This window comes from Phyllostomus discolor, chromosome 3 (assembly GCF_004126475.2).
Source record: "Phyllostomus discolor isolate MPI-MPIP mPhyDis1 chromosome 3, mPhyDis1.pri.v3, whole genome shotgun sequence".
Taxonomy (NCBI): Eukaryota; Metazoa; Chordata; class Mammalia; order Chiroptera; family Phyllostomidae; genus Phyllostomus; species Phyllostomus discolor.
The window spans coordinates 44,111,748-44,134,608 of NC_040905.2; the positions used below are offsets into that span (position 1 = coordinate 44,111,748).

The 22,861-nt window shown below is 36.2% G+C and overlaps 1 protein-coding gene across 4 annotated transcripts in view; it reads left to right on the forward strand.

Moving 5' to 3' along the window:
* The first annotated feature begins 679 nt into the window (after nucleotides 1-679).
* The window catches only part of FCHO2 (FCH and mu domain containing endocytic adaptor 2), a 113,287-nt gene continuing 91,105 nt past the window's right edge, over nucleotides 680-22,861 (forward strand). For 3 of the 4 annotated variants that reach the window (XM_036020394.1, XM_036020395.1, XM_028511555.2), the window contains exons 1-2: nucleotides 718-855; nucleotides 15,575-15,666. In XM_036020394.1, the coding sequence (XP_035876287.1) occupies nucleotides 823-855; nucleotides 15,575-15,666 (125 nt within the window). In that variant the 5' untranslated portion in view covers nucleotides 718-822. Of the gene's footprint in view, nucleotides 856-15,574; nucleotides 15,667-22,861 lie in introns of all 4 variants that reach the window. The other variant, XM_036020397.1, reaches the window with a different exon arrangement.

Consider the following 22,861-nt stretch of genomic DNA (forward strand, 5'->3'; position numbering starts at 1 on the left):
AAGTTGCTAAGAGAACCATGGACTTACACGAACAAGTCCTGGAAGAGACTTTAAAAAAAAACCTGCCAGGGTCATGGAAATTTGTTCGTTTCGGGTCTGGTTCCTGCTGTCAGCCATCCTGGCTAGTTTGCGCCGGGCGTGCTAGAGGTCACGGACTCGGCGCCAGGGTCTCGCGCCGCTCCAGTGGCAATCTGGCGACACTGGGCGTTTCCTCCTTTTCCGGCCTCGGAAAGTTTTGTTTTGGTTCTTAGTGCCCGGTCAAGGAAAAGCACCCTGTTGACCAAAGGTTTCTCAGAATCTCCTCCAAGTGGCTAGCGGCCAAGTTTCCCCTATCCCAGCTTGCCCAGCCTCAGGATCCATTCGGATCCTCGAAGGCGGGGGAAGCGAGTCTTGTGAGAAGGAACTGAGCTGGTAGCAAACTACGGGCTCAACTGCCGCTAGCTGGCCCCTCTCTTAGTTTAGTCCCTGGTCCAGTACCCACCACACCACAGAGGGTGCTTACGGTCGTCCCGATGACTCCTCGGGGTTCCGGTTCTCCACCATTCCCGACAGAATACTCAATCTAGCTCCGCCCGCGCTAGGGAGAGAGAAAAGGCCACTAAAACCAGGGAATGGGACCTCGGGCGCATGCGCGCACCAGGCGGCTTTAAGTGTTCGTCCGGTCCCCGCAGCCGCTAGGTGGCGCATGCGCCCTGGAGGGTACGGGCTGGAGTCTGGGAAGAAGGCGGTGGCGGTGAAAGGCGGGGGCGCCGCGGGGGCCCGGCCGGTGTTTACACAGCGGCGGGCGGGCGCGGACGCAGAACCCGGCGCGGCGGCAGCACGATGGTCATGGCGCATTTCGTCGAGAATTTTTGGGTAAGAGGAAGATATTAGAAATTGTGTGGGTTTCGGAGTCCAAGGCTTTTTGTGCTTGGGACCGTGGCGGCAGCGGCTCCGCGGATAGGGTGAGCGTCCTCGGACCGCCGCCTGCTGGATTCCGCCTGGATAAAGCCTGGGGGGCGACGGGTCGGCGGCCGCCTGGACTCGCAGGCTCGCAGCCCTTGCGGGGTACGGGGGCTGGCAGCGTGGCTCCTCCACCCGCGGCGGGGAGGCTGAGGACCGCCCGCCGCCCGCGCCGGGACAAAGCGCGAATGGGGCGGGAGACGGGATCCGGCCCCCGAGACTCCGGGCGCCGGGCGTGCTCGGCGGCTGGGACGCGCACGACGGGCCCGCGGCGCGGCCGCCCCCAGCTACGCGCTGTCGGCGATCGCGGGCCCCAGCCAGGTCGAGGGGGCTCGTCTCCCTCCCACGCCAGCCCCCTATCTGAGCCCTTTTGCCCCCCACCATTTTCACACTAAATTCCGTGCTGCGGCCGCATCGGCACTTCCTCTCGGCTTCGCAGTTCGGCTCGTTGGTCTGCGCCCAGGACTTTGCCTCTGGGCCTGTTCACAAAGCGTATTAAAGTTGAATTTAATGTAACTGGATTCTTGGGGCTTAAGTGCAACGAGGCTTCCCCTTGTCCCTGTGCTCCTTCCCCTTCCTCATTCTTTCCACACCCCTCCTCTTAACTCATTATTAGTATTAGGTTCTTTGTAAATGACTTCTCACTCTCCCAGTGGTGTTTTGCTGTAGTTATTGTTTATTGTCATGGGAAGTACAGTTTAGCCGTGTACAGGAAAGTAATATGTTTACTCAGGTATCTTGGATGAATCTCATTTTATGCCCTGACAGTTTCAAGTACTACAATTCCATTTTAAGGTTCAGAAATATTTAAAGGAGTAATCTTTCAGTGCATAGGATTGTGCCTTAAATTCTTATTTCTCAGTGTCTTAGGCATGAACTTGTAGTAATCAAATCAGTTCATAGTTGTCGTGTATGTTCCTTGTTTTCTACAAGCAACATAAATACATTAGGTTTTCTTAAAAACAGCTTTATCGAGGTACAATTCATGTACCATACAATACTCCCATTTAAGTGTACAACTCAAGGATTATTTTGTATGTTCACAGAGTTGTTCAGACATAACCACAGTTTTAGAACAATTTTACCACCTCAGAATATCTGTTAAGTTACTCCCCATTTCCCTCCTGCCTTAGCCCTAGGCAATTCATCTATAGATTTCTGCTTCTGTAGATTTGTCTCTTCTGAACACTTCTGAATGGGATCATGTATATGGTCCTTTGTGACTGGCTTATTTCACTTAGCGTGTTTCCAATGTTCATGATGTAACATGCTTGTATTGGTACTTAATTCAGTTTTATGACTAAGCATTCCATTGTGTGTGTGTATGTACATGTACACACAGCATTTTATTTATCCATTACCATGATGGACATTGACTGGTTTCCACTTTTTGGCTATTATAAATAATGCTGCTATGATCATTTTTGTACAAGTTTTCCTGTGCACACGTCTTCATTTCTTTTGGGAATGGAGTTGCTGGGTCATATGGTAATTCTCTGTTTAACATTTCAAGGAATTACCAAACTTTTTCAGAATGACAGAACCATTTTACAATTCCGCTCTCGGTGTCTGAGGATTCCAGTTTTTCCACATGCTGAACAACACTTCTTGTCTTTTTTTTTTTTAAGATTTTATTTCTTTTTAGAGAAAGGGGAAGGTAAAGAGAAAGAGTGGGAGAGAAACATCCATGTAAGAGAGAAATGTTCATTTGCCCCTTGTTCACACCTGGACCACAGATGAACCTGCAACCCAGGCATGTGCCCTGACCAGAATTGAACTGGCAACCCTCTGCTTTGCAGGACAGCACCCGACCAACTGAGCCACACTGGTATACGGTGGATGGGTATGAAGTAGGATCTCGTTGTGGTTTTGATTTGCAGTTCTGTGGTGGCTAATGGTGTTGAACATCTTTTCATGTGTTTATTGCCCACTTACGTATTTTCTTTGGCAAAATGTCTGTTTAGATTCATTGCCCATTTTTAGATTGGTTTGTTTTATTATTGAGTTTTATATTCTGGGTACATGTCTCATCAGATATATGACTTTGTAAACATTCTCATTCTATGGGTTATCTTTTTCACTTTCTTGATGGTATACTTTGAAGCACAAATGTTTTTAATTTTGATGAAGTCTCATTGAAGTCCAATTTATCTGATTTTTCTGTTATGCTTTTGTTGTTTATCTAAGAAGTCTTTCCTAGACCAAGGTCACAAAGGTTTTTTTGGGGGGGAGGATTTTTATAAGAGTTTATTTCAGCCAAACTGACAACATGCTGAGGAGCAAGATCTATGCTTCCCAAGGTCTCAAAGATTTACTTCTAGTGTTTTCTTCTGTGGGTTTTATAGCTTTAGCTCTTACATTTAGGTGTGCGATCCATTTGAAGTTAATTTTTCTGTGTGGTGTGCGGAAGAGATAAAATTTCATTCTTTTGCATGTGAAAAGTCCCAGCATCATTTGTTGAAAAGGGTCTTCTTTCTTCATTTGAATAGTCTTGGTATCCTTGTTGAAAATCAGTTGACCATAGATGTATGGGTTTATTTCTGGATTTATAGTTGTATTCCATTGTTTATCCTTATGCTGGTACCACATTGTTTTGATTACTGTAGTTTTGTGGTAAGTTTGGGATCAGGAGTGTGAGTCCTCCGACTTTGTTATTTTTTTCTGAAGGTTATTTTGGCTATTTGGGTCCCTTGCATTTCCACATGAATTTTTGGTTTAGCCTGTCAGACTTTAGGTTTTACAATTTATAAAACTTTTATTTTATTTTAAGATTTTATCCATTTATGTTTAGAGAGAGGGGAAGGGAGGGAGAAAGAGAGGAAGAGAAACATCAGTGTGTGGTTGCCTGTCAAGCGCCCCCTACTGGAGACCTGGCCCACAACCCAGGCACATGCCTTAAACTAAGAATCGAACCAGTGACTCTTTGGTTCCCAAGCCTGTACTCAGTCCACTGAGCCACATCAGCCAGGGCTATAAAACTTTAAAAATGTCATTTAAAATGACATTCTTAAAATGTTTTGCATATTTTTAAAATATATTTTTAAAAATTTTATTTATTGATTTGAGAGAGACAGACAGACATGATTTTGTTGTTCTACTTATGTATTCATTGGTTGTTTCTTGTATGTTCTCTGACTGGGGAATCAAACCCTCAACCTTGCTGTATCAGGATAACACTAACCAACTGAGCTACACAGCTAGGGCTGTTTTTCATACTTTTTGATGCATGCATGTGTTTTGGAAGTTTAATTTACTAGCATTTTAAAGTTATCTTTTGTTTTCTGTTAGCCGAGCTTTGAGAACATAGCCTTTTTTGATATTTTTGGCTATTATGAATAATGCTTCTATAAACATTTTTGTACAAGTTTTGTGTATGTATCTTTTTTAGGCCCTTTTAATAGAGGAATAAATTTGGCTATCTGAAATCTACAGTGAATCCCAAATCTAATTTATGTTTCAGGCTTTGCCTTCACTTCACTATTGAGTACAAATAGTTAAAATAGACTGTATTTTATTTTACTTCCAAGACTGGTATTGGGGCTGAAAACTCTAATTGATTAGAGTTTTAAAAGCTCTAAAGGAGGGTTAAATGAACTAGGGAAGTCTAGGAACCAGATAACTTCTGAGAATTTGATAGTTTAAAATAGTTTAAAACAACTTAAATTTTTTCATATCTTAGGATCACTCATAAAATAATTTCTTAAAATAGGCAGTTTACAACTAATTTCACGTTTTTCCTTGAATGTTTAAAGTGGCACTGTCAGAATAAAATAAAACTTGACAGAGTGAGATAATGGGAACCTTTAAAGTTGTAGGTTTGTTACCAAACAACCTATTAATTGTTTTTCCCCCTACGTGTAAAAAGACAAACCTTTTGTTGTGGCATTTTATTAGAGGAGAATTTAAATCATTCAAACTCTTTTTTGAAAGCAATACACCCTGCCTTTTTCTCTAAAATACAATTTTTTTAAAACTAAAATCGTATGTTATGTTACAGATTCTTTTACTTATATAGTGTTAAGTAAAGAAGAGATAAATGTATTCAATATTTGAACTTCCTAAACGACAGGTGTTTTGTCGCTGACAAGTCAGTTTTTGCCACGAAGGATAAATGCCATTGATAATCAAGCTGAAAATGTCGTCCTTTTCTATTAAAATTGGACTACAAAAATCTTTTACGTTTTTATTGATTTGAAAGAGAGGTGTGGGGGAAGAGAGAGAAATTTGTTTTCCACATATTTAAGCTGTCATTGGTTGATTCTTGTATATGCCGTGATTGGGATTGAACCCATAACCATGGTGTATCAGGACGATGGCAGGACAGCAAAAATCTTAATAGCAGACACTACACCATTGCCTTTAATATGTAAAAACAGCTGTCGGCCCATCAAAAGATACATAACTTTAAAAAGGTAACAATTATTATAGTGAGGAAGTGTGTGTGTGTGCTACTCCATTCTTGTAAGAGTCAAGTACTAGTTAGTAATGCTTTTGAGATTCTCTATGTCAACATTGCACCATAAGTATTAAAATAGTTTTATGTTTTGTATAAGTTCATATTATTAAATTCAGGAGTTAAAATTTTTTTTTAAGGAATGGATTTCATAGGTGATAATTATTGGAGGGGGCAAATAAGTAAGCACAACACTCTTGATTAGATAGATAGCTTAGAAATCTCATTTTGAAGCATTTTTCAAAAGACACCAAGTATTTTTTATCAGACATCACCTTGTGATAAACTGACATTTTTAGTTAGGTAACTTTTTCCAAAGATTATCTCCAGTCAGCGTATCAAGAATGAACAACAGTTATCTTAGGAATTTTTATCCTGAAGTTTTTCCTTATTTCTTTTCCTTATTTCTTTTACTGATTAACCAGTGCAAGAATCTCATTCCAGTTATTTGTTGATTTCACTGTTATTGTCATACTTAAGCTTTAAATGAAATTGGAGTACTTGGTTATATATCCCAAATTTGATCTGTGATTATACAGATAAACTGAGAGGTTTTTTAAAAACCTGGAATTGCTATTAATAGGACATTGAACGCAAAACATTGTTATATTTTTGTTTGATTATTTAAAATAAATTTAGTATCTTAGATGAGACTAATAACCACATAAACACACACACACATACATTCTTTGGGGTTATTTAATAATATGATAATTTAAAAATGTATGTCTTTAGAAAGTTAGTTGTACTGACTATAGAAAATCAGAATATAGACTATTAGTTGAAATTTCCAGATATTGTAATTTGGGGTACCTGCTTATTAGGATATGATCCCATCAGAAGATATACTAAAATTTAAAAAGTATATGTGTATGTATACTTAAATATATACATTAATTAACAGATTTATGAAATTTACACTATTCATTATTCAAAAGGTGCAAGAGGGAATAAATACAGTATAAAATCTCCTTCCTTTTCTCCAGCCATCAAGATCTCCCCAAAAGCAATCACTTTCTTAGTTACCAGTTTCTCATGTAGACTTCCAGAGATAACTGATGTATATATAAAAGCAAGTAACATCCACTAAGTTAAAATGTATTATTGTGTAACTGTTAGCCAGTTGGCCATGCCCAAATTACTTTCATCTTTAACAGGCTATGAAAATGCAAACTACAGGCTCATCTAACTAGGTTTAAGTAGACTTGACAAGTAGACATTATAAAATTGTAGTATTTTAGAAGGCACTACATTTTATTGTCAGGCCCTTAGATTTTTTTTTATGGGGTTGGAGTGAGGGAAGGTTGTTTTGTATTTTTGCCTTAATCTAGAAGGGATTGGAAAGTGAGAAATTGATACTGATTTAGTCTGCATAAATTCAGTTCAGGGAAAGATTTTAGAACACTGATTTAGAAAGGATAAAAAACCGCTGTCTGGTTATTTCCTAGCCTTACACACTAAATCCTAAGTGCTCTAATCCTTAGAACACATTGTTTAGGCAAACACATGGGAGAACAGGTGTACTTTGTGTTATCCAGCATATTTGGCTAGCACAAGGTCTTTGGAAGTAGGGTTTTTTTTTTTTTTTTTTGAGTCATGGGGTATGTTTTGAGATTATCCATCCTGATTTCATAATTCTAGAACAATTAATCTTAAGAAATCTATATAGAAATATGGTGTCATGCAGACTTGGAAAGGGAAATAGGGCTTGGCTTTCAATTTACCTAGTGTGGAAGAATTAAAGAATATTAGAGTTAGAAGAATTTTAATAATGATTGGGTCCACAGAGGTTAGCATAAATTAGTCAGATGCGGGGAGAAAAAAAACCAGCACAACAGCAACTGAGATGTATAGTTATGTCTGTTGAGATGTATGAGATGTCTGTTGAGATGTATGAGATGTCTGTTGATGAAGATGCTAGAGAATGTTGCTGGAATGACCGTAGTTTGAGAGGATTAAATTGGGAAATGATGAGTGAACTGTGTGATGAAGATAAGGCACATAATTCCATAAGGCACATAATTCCATCAGTTTCATTAAGCATGTACAGTTCCTTGATGGATTGCAAGAGTAAAAGTTATGGAAGATATTGAGTAGCATGTTTGGTTGCCTAGGGAAAAGGTAGGAAAGCACAATATAAGTAAAGTCAGTTGGTGGAGCTGGGGCCTTAAAACTAACAAGTGTTAGTTTCTGGTTGGGTGAAATAACAGCCAATGAGGATGGTTTTCCCTTTTAATTATAACCATTATGATGTAATAGGTAAGACACAGAAAAATACAGAAGAAAGTAAAAATTACTATAGCCTTTTCCTCTATTTTCTGAGATCCTTAGAAATGCAAATTTTAAAATGGGGGTTCTACTGTGTAGTTTTGTATCTAGAGTTTTCAAGTGATGCTATCGAGCATTTTTCTCATGTGAGTAAGTATTCTTGAAAATATTTTCAGTGACTACATAGGTTTCCATGAAATAGAGAGGCCAATTTTTTTTTACCACCTCCCTCATTTGGACATTTAGGTTATTTCTAGTCTTGTTTTATTACATCATAAATTATAAGGACTGGAGATTTAAGTATTGATATATACAATATGACAGTTTAAGGGGCAGCCTTCTGTGTTTTTGTAAGCACAGCTTAAAGAGGTTTTGAGAAAGCTGAAATTGGTGTTTTATTATTTTCATTTTGAAAGTAATGAAAATTACATTCATGTAAGGATTACAGAAAATTTGAAAGAAAAAAATGAAAAAAACACAACTGCTATTTTTGTTAAATCCATACGTAATATCTATTTAGATGGCTTTGTGGATTTAAAGGATTTAAAGAGGTGAGTTATAATTTGAAAGATTAGGGACTAGTATCTGATGGGTGAGAAAACAGTTTTTTAATGTGGTAAGATTTATTTCCTTCAGTCCATTGACAAATGTTTGAGTAAATTTGTACCTGCATTGAGTAGTTTTGACTGTTGGCCACTGCTCATTCCACATATTTTATCATTGTATTTTGCTTTAGCAATGTTTTGTCAATAAATAGTTCTGCAGAATAGTTTTGGTGGGCATATGTGAAAAACTGCTTCCATATATTTTATTCTTTTTGTCCAGCAGTTTTCAAGGCAAAAAGGCACTGGAGGGCTGTCATTGCATATTTGTTGAATTCCCATCACAAGTGTTTAAGAGATTCCTTGCCAAAGAGGCAGTTCTTCAAAGAAAATAAAAGTATCTTTAGAATTAAATGTATCTTTAGCCAAATGTTTTATTTTGTCTTTCAGAGAAAGCAGATAAGGTGAGACTACATCAGACATGCGTTAATGTTATACTTTGCAGTGACTTGTCCAAGGTTTTCTAATAAATGTTGGTAAGAGCTAGAGTAAAAGGGGAATGTAGAAAGGTAGGAAGTGATGTTTGTTTATTTATGAAGTGGCCTGGAGTTAAGAGAAAGGTTAAGGCATGTAATTGCTCACAGGACAGCACCTCCTGACCTTTCTCTCCCCCTTCCAAAAATATATATTTTAATTGGAAAGGTAAAATCAACTTTTTTTTAAAGATTTTATTTATTTTATTTTTAGATAGAGGGGAAAGGAGGGAGAAGAGAGGGAGAGAAGCATCAGTGTGTGGTTGCCTTTCATACGCCCCCACTGGGGACCTGGACTGAAACCCAGGCATGTGCCCTGACTGGGAATTGAACCACCAACTCTTTGGTTCACAGGTTGGTGCTCAGTCCACTGAGCCATACCAGCCAGGGCTCAATTTCTTAATTCCTACAGTCTGTATTCTATCTTCTGCCTGTTTTTCAGCTCTTGGACTCAAAAATTGAAGTGTTTAATTTACTGTTGCCTTTGAAAGAGAAGTCAGACCATTAACTAAAAGTAGCTTTGTGTTTTTTCTAGTATTACTTTTGTGGCTCTTAAAACCTAGGTGAAATTTTTTCTGCAAGAATTTATTGATTAAAAAGGATAAAAATATTATTTACTGAACTTTTTAGACAACGTTATGGGTCATATTGTCCATACCATACCATACCATACCATACCATACCATACCATACCATACCATACCATAGAGTCAGTCATTTCAAGCCCACAGTTCAGTGGTTTTTGGTAATATTCACAGTCAGTTGTGGTAATACTTGGAATCATCATTACAGTCAATTTAAAAACATTTTCTTTACCTCAAAAGGAAACCCTGTACCTTTTATAATCCCCTACATTACCCCCCACCCCCCAAGCAACCCATTCATCTACTTTCTGTCTTTATTTTTGTATTCTGGACTTTAATATGAATGGAATCATCCAATAGTATGTGGTCTTCTGTGACTGGCTTTATCTTAGCATACTGTTTTCATGGTTAATCAATGTTGTTACATATATCAGTGCTTTACTTCTTTTATGGCTGAGTAATATTCTAGTGCATGGGTATATTACATTTTGTTCATTGATTTGTCAGGTGATGGATTTTTGGATTGTTTCCACCCTTTGGTTTTTATTAATAATGCTGTTATAAGCATTCTTGGTCAGATTTTTTTGTGAACATATGTATTTACTTGTGTCAATTAAATTAATGAATAGCCAGCTGCAAAGAAGCTCATGACTGATTAGTAAATACCTACCCTTGAAAATCTAGCTACAGGTGTTCTTCATTTTGTTCTTTGCTTTATTGCGCTTTACAGATGTGTTTTGTATAAATTGGAGACAAGACCTTCCAATCAGCAAAAAGCTTACGACTTGCTTTTTTGTCACACTCACTTTGTTACGGTGGTCTGGAACTGAACATGTAGTATCTTTGAGGTTTGCCTGTATTTGGTTCTGGGGTTTTTTTGTTTTTGTTTTTGGTGGGCGACAATGATGTTACATTGATTATGGTGATGGTTGCACAGCTCTGTAAATACCCTAAAAATTATTACAGTGTACATTTTAAATGGGTGAATTGTATGGTGTCTGAATTACATCTCAATAAAACTGTTGTAAAAAGAGTAATTTAAAAATTTGAGCAGAGGGAATAAACAGCCATTGAAAAGCAAGATTTTATATCAGCAGTTGTAGTATACTTGGGAGAAAATTGCATTTTGAAACTGCTTTTTATGATAGCTCTTGACTCTGTTATGTCTATATTAAAGACTTGGCTTACTTATTATTAATCTTTTTATTGGAAAGTTATTCTGTACTCATCATTCCACTTCCCAGAAATAATTTGCTATCAGAGTTTGCTGTATATACCTTCAGATTCCTTTTGTATACACACATATATGCAACATGTTATTTTTTCAGTGAAAATGAAATCCTACTAGGTTTCTGTTTTCCACTTTCCTTTTTAATTCAATTCAGTTTAATTTTTTTACCTTAAAAAAAAGCAACATTAGGCCTCCATAGAAGAATGGGGCATTATGAATGCTGCAGTCGTCTGCTACCAAAGAACATAAATAGCAGCCATATCCAACTGTTAGGGAGGGCTGACCTTTCTAAATAAATACGATTTGACCATTCAACTAAAAAAAAATATTGCTTATATATGGAAATTCCCTGTACATTTTTCAGCAGTTTCCTATAAATCTATAATTATTTAAAAATAAAAATTTAAAAATATATAGTTCTTATTAGGAAGATAACCTCCAGGGATTGAGGTAGCAAGAACCAATTTGTTAAGACAAGACAAAACCAAGCAAAACTGTTCTCCAAGAGAAAAAGGGAATCTCCCAACTTCTCATTTTTTTCTTTTTTTTAAACAACCTTATCGAAGCATATTTTTTGTCATAAAATCTACCCATTTTAAGCATGCAGTTGAATGGTTTTTAGTAACTTTACAGAGTGGTGCAACCATCACCGTAAATCAGTTTTAGAGTATTTTTATCTTCCCAATCATTTGATCCCTCATGCTTATACACCGTTAATTCTCTTTTCCACCATTAGTTCTAGACAATAATCTACTTTGTTTCTCTATAGATTTCACTATTTTGGACATTTCATATAATCATACAAAATGTGGTGTCTTGTGTCTGGCTTCTTTCACTTAGTAAAATGTTTATGAGGTTCATAAAGGAGCATGTGTCAGTGTTTGTTCGTTTTTATTGTTGAATTGTATTATGTTTTATGGCTACACCTCATTTCATTGATCCATTTACCACTTGATGGACATTTACGTTGTTCCCAACATAGGTTATTTTTGGCTATTGTATCTTTCTTTTTACCAACAGTATATCTGGGTAGATTTTTAAAATTAATACTTAAAATCTGAGTTTTTTCTGCTGTAGTCTTTTAAAAACACTGTTACTTCATTGTAGGGTATACTGTCATTTGTTTAAACAGTGATGTTAGTGGATGCTTTTGAATTGTTTCTAATTCTTAACTTGACAAATAGCACTGCAGTGAGTATTCTGCATATTTCTTTGTATGTGTGTTTGTGATACAGAGTTCTAAAATGGAGTTTCTGAATCAAGGTCCTGAACATTTACAAATTTAGTAAAATATTGAAGAACAGAAGACTTCTTTAGTCAATTCTATTTGATGATAAGTTCTCTTATCGTGTTATTTGTACATTTGTGTATTTTTAGTTAGCCGAGGAAAAGAGAGTTCTGCTTGCTCGAGTTAATGAATATGTTAAGAAAAAATATTTTTGTGTTAAAAATAATAGGAACATATCCACTTCAAGGTCTAGTGTAATGAAATGAATATACAATCCAGAAATTTTTCTTATTTTACTTTTCTTTGTGTTAGAACCATCTCTATAAAGGTTGGTGGCTACTATAAAAGTTACAGAAATTGCATGGAGGTACTTTTAGTTAAAAAATACTGGGTAATCTCAAAATAGTGGCAGAATTATGAGTTATGATTGTAACTTACAAGAGTGGTCTCTCTTCCTATTTTTCCAGAATTTCAAATATTTTGTGTGATGATGCTGAAGCCAAATAGGTTTAGACCACATTGCTTAGTCTCCTACTGTATTTTTTACATGTATGTGAAATGTATATTCAATACATCATCAGCTTATCAAGGTTATAAAGTAAGTTTTTGATAAGGTGACAAATAAAACCTGGTTTCTTTGTTAGACACCTTAACTTAGAATTTTTTTGCTTTGTTTGTACCAAAGAAAAAGTTATGATTAACAAATATTTGTGTTAATAGGTGTATGGAATAGTTTAAAAAAATAAAAGATGCCTAGAGTCAGACTTACAGTTTTTGACATCAGTAAATGTATAAAACTCAAATAGGTAGAAAGGACAGATCGTGTAGGGTGTTTATGTTTAGCCCGTAGGGCCTTTTGAGGCAGGCTTCTTTCGCATCACATCCTTATTGGGAGGACTTTCCAAGTGAAGACTTGAGGGATGGAGTAGCTAGTACTTTTTCCTAAGGTATATTACGTTACTGTTACTATTTTAATATTATATAGTAAGCAAATTAATACACCTTATTCCTAGCATTGGGAATTTTAAGTAATATGCTGTTTGGATATCTGAACATACCAAATAAAGAGCTTACTCCTTCAAAAACTTAATGAGAACCCAGATTTCTGAATATAATTTAACCTCTTCTTATGATTAGTTAATATTTAAAGTACTGTAACAGTGACACAACATTCTCGGGACCTTCTTGTACTAATTACAAGATGGCCTCCAAGTTCCCTTCTCCTTAAAAACAATTTTTTTTGTTCTTTTCCTTGTTAGCCTGGTAAAGATTATTTTTTCTAATGGTCTTTGTGCTGGTTTGCATAGCCCATCACTCCCAGCTCTTTTCCAGTTTGCCCTTTATGCATAATGCACATTGGGAACCCAGGTAACCTGGACTAGTTAGAATTATGTGCATATGAGAACTAGTAGATGTTGTCAGGTGAGATTTTGGGGCATGAGAGCTTTAGACTTTGGGTTTTAAGATTTTAGATTTTAGGTTTGTTTTTTTTGAAGGTTCATAATATTGCCATTGGTGGATCATCTAATCACTTGTAGTTTCTATGTTATATTCAAGTAATGGAATGAAGCCCTCAGGGTTTCAGGCCTGCCATTATTTGTCTGTGATTTTATTTAGTAATCTGCATATTTAGTCATTGCACATAGCAGTGCAAAATGATATTATTTTACTTGCTATAACTAGTGATGATGGTTACCTCAAATGTTTTCTTTGGCTGGAATAAATTTGTGTGAAAAACCCAGGGGAAGTAAAAACTACAGTTAGATAATAAATTTTTTCTTTATCTTAAGTGTGAAAAATTGTAGAAGCCACACGGATGTGTTTGGATTCTTAAGAGACTAGTTTTATGCTCTATTTCTGAAAAATGGAAATGGATGTTCAAAATGCTAAAGATATTTATATTATCTCTTTAAATAAAACATTTTAATTTGTTGTATGTGTGGAAAACTAATTACTTGGTATATTAGCTGACAAGTTTATTAGGGATCACTTCAACATAACTACAACACATGGAAGTTTCTGTGTTTCCTGTTTTCGACAAACTTTGGAAAAATTAGGTTTCAGGTTGTTTAACACTTGGCTTACAGCATTGTTTTTTATTTCCAGTAGATATATTCTCCATTATTTTATTTTCTTTGAAGAGAAATAAAACTCACTGAGGAGAGTTGTCGAGTTTGGTTTATTGATAGCCTTTTATTGGGTTGGTGAAAAAGTCCATTTAGTTTTTTCCATAAAATAAAAGACTGTTCATTTTCACTGATAACATTATTGATTTAGATATTTTGAGTATGTCAGCTATCTCCTGCTATTGGCTTCTCGTGAGTAGAGGTCAGGGGTGCTGCTAAACATCTTCCAATGCATAAGACTGCCCCACAGCAAAGAATTATTTGGCCAAAATGTCAGTAGTACCAGGAAACTTTGCAGACCACTTTTGACACATTGGATCAGTCACAGCACTTTATCCATATACCGCACAAATCTTTTTATTGCATTTTTACTTTCTGAAATAATAAAGCATAATAAACTGAAAATGTTTCATATCCTCTTTCATCTTCAACATTAAAATGGCTGCACAGAAATTCACCAATTTGGATAAGTGTTTTAAAAATGAATGCTGACATGACAGCTATCACAATACAATCTAACAAAATTGTTTTGAATGATGTTAAAGACAACTAAGTGCTAGTAGAACCATTATACAGAAAAAACTAAACAAGCCTTTTGGCCAACCCAATATTTCACCTGTAACATTGATGTTTCCAATGTTTTTTGTTGTTGTTGTTGTTGTTGTTGTTATGACTTGCTAATTTAGCATTTATTAGATTAAATAACAGTAAAGGTTTTGTAGTGTTGTATAAAGGTTTTATAGTACTATCTAGTGGTCTGGTTCTGTTAATTTCCCATTAGTTGAGGGCAAGCCAATAGACTGTTACTGTTCTTTTGTTAAAATTTTATCTACTTTCTCACTTCTCAAATTGCTTAGGTTTACTGAGAGATATATTAGCAATTATAAAGTACCTTGTAGTATTCAATGCTTATATGCTTAGTAATATGTTGTCTTGACTCAGAAGTTAAGACAGTAATTTTAAAGCACAGACTTTTGAGTTAAGTCAGCAATTTTCAGCCTTTTCATCTCATGACACTCATAAACTAATTACTAAAATTTTGTGGCATACCAACACATATTTTTTGCTGATCTGCCAATAAAAAATAGCTATAATTTTTATTTATTCACACTGGATAGCTGTCGTTGTGTTGGCTTTTGTCATTTTTTTAATTGGACAATCTAAGGGAAAAGAAGTCCGTGCCCCTGACTAAACAGTCAGGTATTGCATGTTTTAAAAATTCTTGCATACTACCAGTTTGTCATGGTAAGCCGGTTGAAAGTCATTTTGTTAAATAATCCCTTAATGCATGTTCAAGGGATTGAATTGGTATTCGGTAATGTATTTAAAGAGGCCCATGTTTATCTTTTCTAAATTATGCTGCATATTATTCCTTAAAATTTCAGACTTAGTTTCATTAATATACCCCTTATGAATGATTATAGAGTATGCATATGTGTGTGATTGTATATGTAACAAATTACAAATTTCATGAAACCTTACAGTATTCCTTTGATACAGTTGGGAGTCGTACGTGAGCACAATGGTCAAATTTAGGAAAGACAGGTCACCTATATGTCAGAATTGCATATTAGTTAATGTAGGGTTATTTTGGTCATTTTGATTTTTGTTTCTCTCATTCTTTTATTATTATTTTTTGTTACACTAAAAATCTTTTTAAATTGTAGGGGGAAAAAAATAGTGGCTTTGATGTCCTTTACCATAACATGAAACATGGACAGATATCGACAAAAGAACTAGCAGATTTTGTACGAGAAAGGTATGTATTTTTTTTTGTCATTTAATAGTTCATTACAAGTTAAATTTTAGAATACAAGTACCGGTAACTGAAAAAATTTTGGTTGTAAAGCAATCAAGTACAGTTGTTAAAAATATACTATAGTTATTTTGGGTTGGCCAAAAAGTTTATGTGGATTTTTCCTTAAAATAAAAGAGACATTTTTAATTTTCACCAATAACTTATATTGACTTGGATATTTTGAGTATGTCGGCTATCTCCCGCATAGTATAACACTGATTTTTCTCAATTAATGTCTCAATTTGATCACTATCAACTTCAACTGGTGTATCTGACTGTGGAGCATCATTCAGTGAGACACCTCCAGCATGAAACTTCACAAACCACTTTTGACCTGTTTGATCAGTCACAGCACCTTCTCCATACACTGTGCAAATCTTTTTTTTTGCGTTTCAGTTGTGTGTCTACCTTTCTTGAAATAATAAAGCATAATATGCTGCGTAAATGTTGCGTATTTTTTCCATCTTCAATATTAAAATGGCTACACAAAAATTCACCAATTTTAATAAGGGTTTTTTTTTTTAATGCACACTTGTCACAATATGACAGTTGTCACAATACAGTTTTTGTCACAAAATTGTTTCCAGTGAAGTTAAAGACCACTAAGCGCCACTAGAACCTTCTTATGGAAAAAACCAGATGAACTTTTTGGCCAACCCAATACTTTAAAGCAGGGGTCCCCAAACCCCACTCCAAGGACCTGTATTTGTCTGTGGCCTGTTAGGAACCAGGCCACACAGCAGGAGGTGAGCTTGAATGTAATGAGCTTGAATCATCCTGAAGCCATCTCCCTCCCATCCCTGGTCCATGGAAAAATTGTCTTCTGTGAGACTGGTCTCTGGTGTTGAAAGGTTGGGGACCACTGCTTTAAAGTACAGGTTATCTGTGATCTACACACACAGGGCTAAATAGTGGCTCCAAGTGGCATTTGTTAAACTGGTTTACACATCACTGCTTGAAAATATTATCTACATATTTTTCATTGAATGTGATAGCAAGATGACACAATAGAAATATTGAGGAACTTTGAAGGATAAAATATTACCTTTTCTTTAAGTAAACATGTCAGTAAACAACATACTAAAATAACATGAAAAGACTACATTTTTTGAACTTATAATTATGTATTATTATAACTTATTTAAAAAATTTCTAAGTATATATTTTAAATTCTGCAAATTTATAAGATGTGATTGTCTTTAAGGCTGTATAATTTAATAGTTAACTTAGAAACCATTAAAGCTTTTTGGTGAACACCACTTGGTAATTTTTAAATGAAAACATTTAAAATCTTTACCTTGATAATATAGGGATATTTTGCCTTTAGATACAATACTTCATTTATTCTTTCAACAGTATATATAGTGTCTGCAGTGTACCAGGCACTTTTCTAGATTCTGGGAATATAGTGGTAAATATACAAGTTCTGTCTACTTAGAGTTAACTGACTGGTAGGAATTGGAGAACAAACTTTTTAATGTAACACCAATTTTCTTAAGGCTTCCACCACTCTACTGGAGTTAAGAGGGGCTCAAAGAGCTCTAAATACTATGGATAAAGCTATCCCTCTCTGGCTTCTGTATCATCATGGGCAGGTGTCAGGGAGAGGCCCAAATTCTGCATCTCTGGAATGTCCCCTAGCCTGCCTTCTTCCCCAACACTTGCATGACTACCATAATTAACCACCTTGAGACCATCAAGGCCATTGTTATTATGCCTTTTATCCTGGTTTATGTCAGTCACTGTAAGAAGTCCAGGACTCTTGGGCCATTTCTTCTTTGCCTAGAATCTACCCCTTTATGATTCTGTAAACAGTGAGACAATCCCTCCTACTTCCCTTTCCCTGCTTCATTTTTCTTTATAAAAATTAAACTGTCTGATACAGGCAATATTTATTTATTTGTCTTAGAATATAAACCTCATGAGAACAGGGATTCTTCTGGTCATTTTTGCTTGTTACTCTATTTCCTATACTTGGGAGAGTGGTTGTCCCTTTAGTAGGCCCTCAGTAAAGATTTTTTAGAAAATCATTTTTATTTTTCAATTACAGTTGATATACATTATTAAATTAGTTTCAGGTGTAAACCCCAGTGATTAGACATTACATAACATACTAAATGACATCCTGATAAATCTTGCACCCATCTAACACCATACATAGTTATTAGAATATTAATGACTTTATTGTCTATGCTGTATTTAACGTCCTCATGACTATTCTGTAATAACTCATTCCCCCAAACTCCCTCCCATCTGGTAATTGTCAAAATGTTCTCTGTATCTGTGAGTTTGTTTCTGTTCTCCTTGTTCTTTATTTGTGTTTTTAGATTCAGTTGTTGACAGATACATATTTATTGCTGTTCTATTCATATTTTTTATATATTTTCTTCTTATTAAAGAAGACCCTTTAATGTTTCATATAATACTGGCCTGGTGGTCATGAACTTTTTTTTTCTGTCTAGGAAGCTCTTTGTCCATTGATTCTAAATGACAGCTTTGCTGGGTAGAGTAATCTGGGTTGTAGGCCCTTGCTTTTCATCACTTTGAATACTTCTTGTTGATCCCTTCTGGCCTGCAAAGTTTCCGTTGAGAAATCAGCTCCCTTATAGATAACTAACTGCTTTTCTTTTGTTGCTTTTAAGATTCTCTCTTTGTCTTTAACTTTCTGTTTTAATTATGATGCATCTTGGTTTGGGCCTCTTTGGGTTCATGTTGTTCGGGGCTCTGCCCTTCCTGGACTTGTATTCTCTTTCACCAAGTTAGGGAAGTTTTCTGTCATTTTTTTCAAATAGGTTTTCAATTTCTTTTCTTTTTCTTCACATATTTCCATGATGCGAATGTTGGTGCAATTGAAGTTGTTCCAGAGGCTCCTTATACTATACTCATTTTGGGGGGCTCTTTTTTTTTCCTTTTTGCTATTCTGATTTAGTGTTTTTTTGCTTCTTTATATTCCAAACCACTGATTTGATTCTAGGCTTCTTCTACTCTACTGTTGATTCCCCATAAATTATTCCTCATTTCAGTTAGTGTATCGTTCATTTCTGACTGGTCCTTTTTTATGCTGTTGAAACTCTCACTGACTTCATTGAGCATCCTTATAACCATTGTTTTGTCCCACAGAGTGGGACTTATTTCAGCAGGGGTGTGGTGCCCACTGAGTTTGTCCTTTGAGTGTGTTGCTTGTGGAGGTGGTTGGGTGATGATGCTTTTAATGGTCTGAAGCCATTGACTGGGTACACTGGCTCCAGGGCCTCCCAGGAGGTATAGACCAAAGTCAGCTGCTGCCTGTGTTCTGCTCAGGGCCATCCAGTATGAGCTACAAAATAATCTGCAGATGGCCGCTACTTGTGCTGGCCATGGAGATGTCCGGCAAGGCCAGCCTGTGAACCAAGGCTAATTGTTGCTAGTGCCACAGCTGGGGCCATTTGGTAAGAGGTACAGGGCATGCTAAGGTCTGATGCTGCTAGTTGAGAGATGGTAGGGACATCTGAAGCATGAGCCAAGATAGGCCATTTGTATGGAAAGGCTACTGGAAACAGCTTGGTGGGCCTGAAATTTAAGTGGGATGGGGCCTCAGGGAATCACCAGGGCCTGGAAAACTGTGCGAGCCAGGTTGATGGAGTCTCAGATAACGGTACCCACCATCAAAGGAACATTGGCCTCTGCTCGCACTTCTGTCTGAGAGAAAGCTGCTCCTAGTTTTTGCCCTGATTCCAGACAGTTCATTTCATTTCCATATGTCACTGGTCCTTTTTAAGCTGCTACCCCATTGCTGGAGCTTAGAGGGAGTCCAAGAAGTCCATGCACGGGCCTTTAAGAGGAACTGCTTGGGACTCCAAAAGCCTCTGTTTTCCTTAGCCTCAACCCCCGCTGTTTTTTATAGCCAGAAATTATGGGGATTTTTCTTCCTGGCCCTGGAACCCTGAGCTGGGAGGCCTGCTGTGGGGCTGGGACCCCTCAATTATCAGGGGGATCTTTGAAGCCCAGATACTTCTCCAAATTTTTATCTGCCACATGTTGGGTGTGGGACGAGCTCCTTCAGTGTCTTAGCCTCTTCTACCAGTCTCTATGTGGCTTCTTCTTTAAGTCCCTAGTTATATGACTTTTTATTCAGCCAGATTACAAGCAGTTCTGAAGGATGGTTTTTCTGTAGCTGCAGTTTTGACGTGGCTGTGGGAGGAGGTGAGTACTGTGTTTACCTATGTTGCCATCTTGACTGGAAGTTTAGTAAAGATTTGTTTTGATAGAATGAATCTATAACTTCATTATCCTAATCCAAGACATTATTTTTTTAAAATTTTATTTTAATCATTGTTTAAGTACCAAGACATTATTTTAGTCCTATCCATTATTGTTGCCTGAACTTTAGCAGTAGCACCTAACTGGTCAGTCTACATTCATTCTTGTTCTTCTGAAGTTTATTCTTTGCACTTTAATTGGAGTGCATTTTAAAAACTACAGATCAGTTTGTTACTTCTGTTTAAGCGATTTGAAAGGTTTCCCATCACTCTTACAGTAGGCCTGCATAGTCTGACCTAAAACTACCTTCCAGACTTTAGGTCACACCAGACTCTTTATACTTTTCTCCCCAGAGCCATTGATCATATTGACAGGCTTCTTCTAGTCCAGGCTTTGTACATGCTTATTCCTGTCTCCACTTTGTTAATTCCTTTTTACCCTTAAGAGCTCAGCAATGTAGTCACTTTTTTAGGAATAATTTTCCTAATGTCTTGGACTAGATCTGAAAACTTGCTAGATTCTCTCTCAACTTCATATAGCTTTTTTGGTATTTATAACATTTTGTAATTACTCATTTTTGTTATATTTTTTTCTTCCTCTATAAGGGACAAAGTATACAATATTCTGTTGTATCATAGTGCCTAGCATGGAACCTGACACAACTAGATCCTTATGTTTTTTGGAAAGAGTGAATGGGAAAGAAAGGAAGAAAAGATAAACACATAAACATATGCTATGCACTAAGGATTTTGCATACCTTTAACTATCAAAACCCAAAGTCTCATTTTACAGATAAGAAAAGGGGGCCCAGAAGGTAATTTCCTTAGTCATTCATACTTCTTCCTCCCTCCTTTCTCCTCCTTTCTTCATTACAGTAGCTTTATTGAAGCATAACTGACACACAAAATACTGACATTTTAAAAATATATAATGGGATACATTTTGACATATACTTACACTCATGAAACCATCACCATACTTAAGACAGTGAACATGTTCATCATCCTCTTTGTAATCCATTCCTTTTGTCCCTTCCTGCTATCCCTAAGCAAACACTCATTTTATTTTATTTTTAACTTCTCATTTGCTTCTGATGCTTAGGTTAGTTTGCATTTTCAATATAAATTGAATCATGCAGGATGTGCTCTGTTGTGATATTTTCAGTAAAATTATTTTTAGATTAATCCACATCGTTGCATGTGTTAATAATTCATCACATTTTGCTGTGGAGTAGTATTCCATTTATGGATATCCCAGTTTATTCATCTGTTAAAGGAAATTGTACCTGTTTTTTTGAACTTTGTATTAAGTATATTAGTTTAATCATATATAAATATTTGTTGACCGAGTTTTGTTTCACAGCACTGTGTGTGAGACTCGTTTGTATTGAGTTTCATATAATTATTTACCAAACTATTTACTAAATTGCACAAACGTAGCAAAATGTATTTGTCTATTACTGTTTACAGTTTTAGAATTTGGGTTGTTCCCAGTTTTTTGCTATTACAGGTGATACTGCTTTGAATATTCTTGTATATTTGCCTTGGTGCACATATGTACATTTATATTTATATTAGGTGTATAGCCTTGAGTAAAATTGCCAGGTCATCAAGTATGTGTCTGCTCAACTCTAGTAGATAATATCAAAGAAGTTTTTGAGGTGGTTGAACTAGTTTATACTACCAGCAGTCCTGTTGGAGAGTTTTAGTTGCTCCATGTCCTCATCAACACTTGGCATTGGCAGTCTTTAAATTTGAGTCATTCTGATAAGTAGTAATATCTATTGTGGTTTTAATGTATATTTCCCTGATGAATGATGAAGTTGAGCATCTTTGCATATGTTTTTTGGCTATTTGCATTTTCTCTTTTATGAAGTACCTGTTCATGTCCTGCCTATATTTCTGTCTTGTCCCTTCTTTTAAAAAAATAAATTGAAGGAATTCTTTATATATTTTGGGTAAAAGCACTTTGTCAGTGATGTGTTACACATTTATGTAAACTCACTCATTTTAAAATATATTGATTTTGGGTTGAGCAGCCTGGCGATTATTGCTTGTTCTGATAGTTTATCTGTAGATTCCTTTGAATTTTCTTTGTGTAAAATTGTCTTGTGCAAATGACAGTTTTATCTCTGCCTTTCCAAATCTTATATCTTTTATTTCTTTTTCTTGAATTACTGTGTTGCCTAATGACATCTCCAGTGTAATGCTAATAGAAATGGGGATGGTAGGCCTTCTTGTCTTGTTCCCAGTCTCACATTTCACTCTTAAATGTGATATATTTTATTTTTTCTAGTACTTATCAAATTATGGAATAACTTTTTTTATGGGCATCCTTGTCTTGTTTTTTATCTTTTTTTTTTAAAGATTTTATTTATTTATTTTTAGAGAGGGGAGGGAGGGAGGGGGGGAGAGAGAGAGAGGGAGAGAGAGGGGGAGAGAGAGGGAGAGAGAGAGAAAGAGAAAGAAACAACAATGTGCGGTTACTGGGGGTTATGGCCTGCAACCCAGGAATGTACCTTGGCTGGGAATTGAACCTGGGACACTTTGGTTCCCAGCCCGCGCTCAATCCACTGAGCTACACCAGCCAGGGCTATGGAATAACTTTTTACATAGTATTTTGATAAGGTTTAGGTTTTCTTTTTAAATCCTGTACAGATGCCAGATTTTGTCAAATACTTTTCTGGTATCTGTTGAGGTATGTTTTTTACTTTTCTTTCTTTTTTCTCCCCTTCTTAATCTGAATTACATTGAATTTTTTAAAAAGAATTTATTTATTTATTTTTTATAGTAAGGGGAAAGGAGGAGTAAAGGAAAGGGAGAGAAACATTGATGATAAGAGAGAAACATCAATTGGTTGCCTCTTGAATACGCCCAACCTGGGACTAAACCTGTAACCAGGCATGTGCCCTGATTGG